The 5,316-nt window shown below is 36.9% G+C and overlaps 1 protein-coding gene and 1 long non-coding RNA gene across 2 annotated transcripts; both read left to right on the top strand.

Annotated features, from left to right (window-relative positions):
- Window positions 1-702: 702 nt before the first annotated feature.
- Window positions 703-4,085, top strand: LOC109200186 (uncharacterized). Its single transcript, XM_025904494.1, has 12 exons — window positions 703-950; window positions 1,246-1,317; window positions 1,465-1,651; window positions 1,794-1,962; window positions 2,090-2,669; window positions 2,927-3,042; window positions 3,111-3,152; window positions 3,240-3,311; window positions 3,394-3,459; window positions 3,572-3,660; window positions 3,773-3,884; window positions 3,975-4,085. The coding sequence occupies exons 5-12, from the start codon at window positions 2,513-2,515 to the stop codon at window positions 4,083-4,085; spliced, it is 765 nt and encodes a 254-aa protein (XP_025760279.1). The 5' UTR covers window positions 703-950; window positions 1,246-1,317; window positions 1,465-1,651; window positions 1,794-1,962; window positions 2,090-2,512.
- Window positions 4,086-4,146: 61 nt separating this feature from the next.
- Window positions 4,147-4,982, top strand: LOC112844884 (uncharacterized). Its single transcript, XR_003217642.1, has 2 exons — window positions 4,147-4,238; window positions 4,741-4,982. It is a non-coding gene; the product is annotated as an uncharacterized LOC112844884 (long non-coding RNA).
- The last annotated feature ends 334 nt before the right edge of the window (window positions 4,983-5,316 follow it).

The raw sequence follows: 5,316 nt of genomic DNA, 5'->3' as shown, positions 1-5,316 counted from the left end.
ACGATAGAAAAGTGTCTATCGTGCCATTTGTCTTCTATCGTTTCTAACTCGAATTTTACAAATTATTACATAAAATATATCATTAACCCTTTACAACCAGTCGGAGCAGGCACACTCTGTTTTCCGTTGTTCTGGGAATTTCTCCTACCCCGCAAACCGTCCTACCTGTTGTTTCTGAGCATGTGCGCGCATGCGCACAACACATAAAGTGAAGCAAAGCGCATCCGGCTGTGATTTAATGCTACCCCGTTGTCATATTTGCAGGAAAATAGGTAAGTAGTAAGTATTAGTACTTTTTATTGACGTTGATACTTGAGTTTTTTAAGCCTTTGTGATTGTTTGTCAATATTAAAGTAAAGTCGCTATCTGCTTTCTGCACAAAACTGTCGAATTTGCAGCTTCGGTGAAGTCTGCTGTCAAGTTACTGGACACGTGGTATTTGCACAACACTTCTGAATCCGCAGCTTCGGTGTTTTAAGGCTGTTTCGGTAATGTCGTTATTTAATAAGTTAAATTATTTGCATTGTTAACTGCACATATTGAAGCTCAGAAGAAAATGTTTACTTACATTCGTAGATATGGAGAAGAAGTGGGAAGAGATTTACGCGTTTATTTCTGCGGGCTCCTACCCTTCAGGATATGACAAGGCTCAAAGGCAAAATCTCAGAAGATATGCCTCAAAATTCCAACAAAAGGGTCAGTAATTTATTGTTAATACTAACAACTCATATATGTGGTTAAATTAATTTATAAATATATATTGTTCTACTGCAGATGGAGAACTCTTTGTTGGAACCAGAAGAGTAGTAAAAACCATGGATGATGCCAGGAAGCTATTTCATGAGTTTCATTCATCTCCAATTGGAGGACACACTGGCACACACAAAACGCTAAATGCAGTGTGTTCCAGATTTTACTGGTTTGGTATGACAGTTGACATTAAAACATGGGTATGTATTAACTGTTTGCATTGTTGTTAAATGCCGTTTAAAATAAGAATTTTTTTTTATATCAGTTAAAAGAGAAACTGTACACTTGCAAAATATAGATAAATATGATTAATTAGTGATATTACAGTAATAACCTGTAGGCCTGGCAGAGATTTGAAGACACACACAAAGTTTTGTTGCTAAATTGTTTGTTCGTTAGAGAATATATCATTAATGATGTTTTTTTTTTTTGTTTTTTTTATAAATGAGAATGTTGAACATTTACGTGAACTCCATAAATATTTTTACCTTAAAGATTCTGGAATGTGACCAGTGTCAAAAAGTTCGGAAACCACTGACTGCTGTGCAACCGTTGCAGTGTATTCAGGTAAATATTATGCCCCTTTTACCCATCAAACTATGCTTCTAGCTCATATTCATGAAGGCAGGAGTGTTTGCCAACTAATTTTAACCATCGATGTTAATGTGTACATTATACAAATTGTTATTCAAATTATTAATTTGTCCTTGATAGGTGTCTGAAGTGTGGGAACTTATTGGTATAGATCTTACTGGACCTCTTCCTAAAATGTCAAGCGGCTTCCAGTATATACTTACTGCAACTGACTACTTTTCAAAATGGGTTGAAGCTTTCCCATTAAAAACGAAATCTGCATCTGAGGTAGCCAATGAGATGAAAAGACCAATGACAACATAAAAAGGTATGCATAATTTTTATCTATCAGTTTTTAATAACATTACTTATGTTATTCAAACTTAATTGTTACTTAATAATTTATTAATTTCTTTACTTCTAATTAAACTTTCATTACTGTCTTTACATATTTCGATGCCTGCATTTAGAGCCCTCCGAAAACTGGTGAATGACCAGCAGAATAACTGGGATCTGTATCTAGATCCCACCCTGTTTTCACTGCGGTCAAAAGTACACACCACAACAAAATACTCACCTTTTTTTCTGATGTATGGAAGAGAGGCAGTATTTCCATCAGAAGTGCCTGCTCAAGTGCCGGTGAGTGTTTGTCAAATTCTTTCTATGTTAGAACTAAGAATTGAAACCATTTAAGTAAAAAACCCAGTAATGTCTTTATGAATATGATATCATTTGGTTTTAATTGCTAATATCTACAAAATTTTAGATTTCCAACATCATTCTGCCAGACGACAAAAGGTACAGTGACTATGTACAGTCTGAAAGTGAAGCACAACATGCAGTTAAAGAAACTGCACAAGAAAACATTGCGAAGTCACAAGACAAGCAAAAGGTTGCATACGCCAAGCGGGTCCTGAAAAAGTACAAAAATGTTGTGTACAATGTAGGGGATCAAATTCTGCTTCTAAATATGAGGAAACGTGGGCGAAAAGGAGGAAGACTTGAACCAGATTTTTCAGGTCCCTAAACAATTGATGACATCAGTGGAAAATGTGTTAGACTGAAAAACGCTGAGGGAAATACTTTAAAAAGTCTATACAGTATTGACCACATTAAACCTTATAGAACAAGCCACCCTGTCCAAGTCTCAACTCCAACTGAACCTGTTGAGAGTAGCCCATCTTCTGAGATGCAGCCTTGCAGTCCTCAGCATCATCCTGAAGCGCTGCAAAATAACAGACCCTCTGTCATACAGTTTGCACCAAAAATAGCTCAGGTAAAATCAGTCCAAGCACCAGAAGAGCTTGTACCAGTGACCCCCCAGAAACCCAGCACGCAAGAAAAAGGTGGCATAGCTAAAAATCTCATTCTGACCGGTTGGTCAATTGTTGCCAGTTTGGCTAGTCGAATGGATAGAATTTTTTTTTTCTCCCCTCTTGCTAATTTTGACCTGTTGGTCCAATTTTGGCTAATTTCTCCCCTCTGGCATGGTTATTTTGTTGGCCCGTTGGCCCTTGTCTGTTTGTGGCCCGTTGGCCATTGACCGTGATTTTCAAATGGCAACTGTTATTACTAAAGAAACTTATCATATTTTGTTTTTTAGTGAAGTGGCTTTGGGCTGCAAAAGACACCGGGCGTGTGGAGGCAGTCGTTGGGCCATACAAATTGTATGACTCTTCTTTTCGCACACTGGAGGACAGTGGGTGGCTTTCTGATGAGGTAAGTGAAGTAATCATTTTTGGTCCTAGTGGTGGTCTGTAAAAATAATCTTCTTTTAATCCAAACAGGTCATTGATGGATACCTGCACTGCCTCATTAGGAAACAAAAGGCAAGTAAGAACGTATGCCAGTTATTTCACAAAAGCATTTTATACAATTATGTAATCTTTTAAAAAAAAAACTCTTGCATTTTTCAGGAACCCGTGTATCAGTTGTCTTGCGTTGTTGCAACCTCTCTGTTTTCTGGGAAGTTTAAATGTGTCACCAAGGTAATGTAGATGTTATATAGGTCATATAGTGCATGTTATGTACATGAATCTAAACCTTTATAAACTTAAAAATATTCCACAGATGTTGTTTCCAGCTGAGGACATTTGGTTGTGCCCACTGAACTTCGGTGCACACTGGATCCTTGTGGTACATTGTTCTTTTTAGCAGCATATTCTTATTTTGAAAATGCTTACAACTGATTATGTTTACTTAAGTGAGTGTACTACACATATTCTACTAAATACCATTTTTATTTTAGGTTGTCAAAATCTCCTCACGATCTGTACTGCTGTTAGACCCTCTTGGAAATGAAGGTTGTTATGAAAGGAAAATTATGCGTAACTGGAGGTATTCATCATTCATTAATTATCTGTTTTGGGTTGTTTGGTTTGTGGGGGGTTTTTTTATATTTAGAGCAAAATGCTGGCTACATTTTAAAAAATTGTTTTATTTTTATTAGGAATTTTCTGAAGATGAAAGGAAAGGAAGAGTCCCGAGTGGATTGGAAAATGGAGACTCTGCCACACAACAAGCAGATGGACTCCAGCAGTTGTGGAGTTTTAGTGTTGAAGGTATTTAATAAGCCATTGTATTTAATTGTATTTATTGTATTTAACTAGAATTACGTTAATCAATTGCAATTACTGTAACATATTTTACAGTTTGCCGAACACTACCTTATGAGTGGAGAGGTTACTAGGGTGCTGTCCACTCCAGAAGCCATTGGGCTGCAACGCACAGAAATTGCTTGCGAACTACATGACTCAAAGTAAGTTGAGTCATGTGCTTTTGTATTGGAATAGCACTTTCAGTTTTGTTTAAAAACTGTTATTTTGAATGCCGGTGTGTTTCTAGGTAATGCTGATGACTACTGTGTGGTTTGTTCCATGCTGGAAGCCGATCCTGAGTCCAGTATGATTGAAATGGTAAAACAAATAAACCACAAATGCAATATACAGTTGCTTGCAACATTATTCGGCCCCCTTGAACTTTTCCACATTTTGTCATATTACAGCCACAAACACGAATCAATTTTAATTGTAATTCCACGTGAAAGACCAATACAAAGTGGTGTATACGTGAGGAGTGGAACGACAGTCGTACATGATTCCAAACAATTTTTACAAATGAATAACTGAAAAGTGGGGTGTGCGTAATTATTCAGCCCCTGAGTCAATACTTTGTAGAACCACCTTTATCTGCAATTACAGCTGCCAGACCTTTAGGGTATGCCTCTACCAGGTAGAGACGTTGTTCTTTCACGTGGAATTCCAATAAAATTGATTCATGTTTGTGAATGCAATCTGACAAAATGTGGAAAAGTTCAAGGGGGCCGAATACTTTTGCAAGCCACTGTAGTAATTATTTTCTCATGAAATTCGTAATGTTGGTTAACACACTTACACCCCCCCCCTTCTCCCTCTTCAGGTGCAGTGTGAGTTTTGTCTCAGATGGGCACATTTTGGATGTGCTCAATATGAGAGCAGCCTGGTCAAGTACTTGTGCGACAAATGTGCATAATTGTTATGAATACTGTTTCTTTTCCACTTCTTTCTCCCTGTGTTCTGTTGGATCTGTAAATATCAAATATATATATCTGTAAATATATGCTGTCAGTCACAGTAAAGTACAAAGAGCAGCCTGGTCAAGTACTTGTGTAAAAAAAAAAATGTGCATAATTTGTTATGAATACTGTTTCTTTTCCACTTCTTTCTCCCTGTGTTCTGTTGGATCTGTAAATATGAAATATATATATATCTGTAAATATATTCAGTAAATATATACTGTAACTATAATGGAGTGAGTTCATTGTCAAAGTTTATATAGTCAAGTGTTCCAATCACTTCAATGGTGACAGCTGTATAACTTAAGCACCTTGGCATGCAGACTGCTTCTACAAACAAGTGCCAAAACATGCTACCTTTGTTATTATAAAGTAGAAGCATACTCTGAGGGGAAGAATTACGTGCCAAAACATGCTACCGTTGTTATTATAAACTAGAA

This window comes from Oreochromis niloticus, unplaced genomic scaffold (genome assembly GCF_001858045.2).
Source record: "Oreochromis niloticus isolate F11D_XX unplaced genomic scaffold, O_niloticus_UMD_NMBU tig00001931_pilon, whole genome shotgun sequence".
NCBI classification, from domain to species: Eukaryota; Metazoa; Chordata; class Actinopteri; order Cichliformes; family Cichlidae; genus Oreochromis; species Oreochromis niloticus.
The sequence above is the reverse complement of the archived record's forward strand: the minus strand, read 5'-3'. Positions and strand labels throughout refer to the sequence as shown.

Bases quoted from the DNA above. Each gene is read 5' to 3' on its own strand.
- LOC109200186 (XM_025904494.1), top strand. From the start codon at position 2,513: ATGCAGCCTTGCAGTCCTCAGCATCATCCTGAAGCGCTGCAAAATAAC. The intron at 2,670-2,926 runs GTGGCATAGCTA...TTTGTTTTTTAG, and splicing joins ACCCAGCACGCAAGAAAAAG to TGAAGTGGCTTTGGGCTGCA. The intron at 3,661-3,772 runs GTATTCATCATT...TATTTTTATTAG, and splicing joins AAAATTATGCGTAACTGGAG to GAATTTTCTGAAGATGAAAG.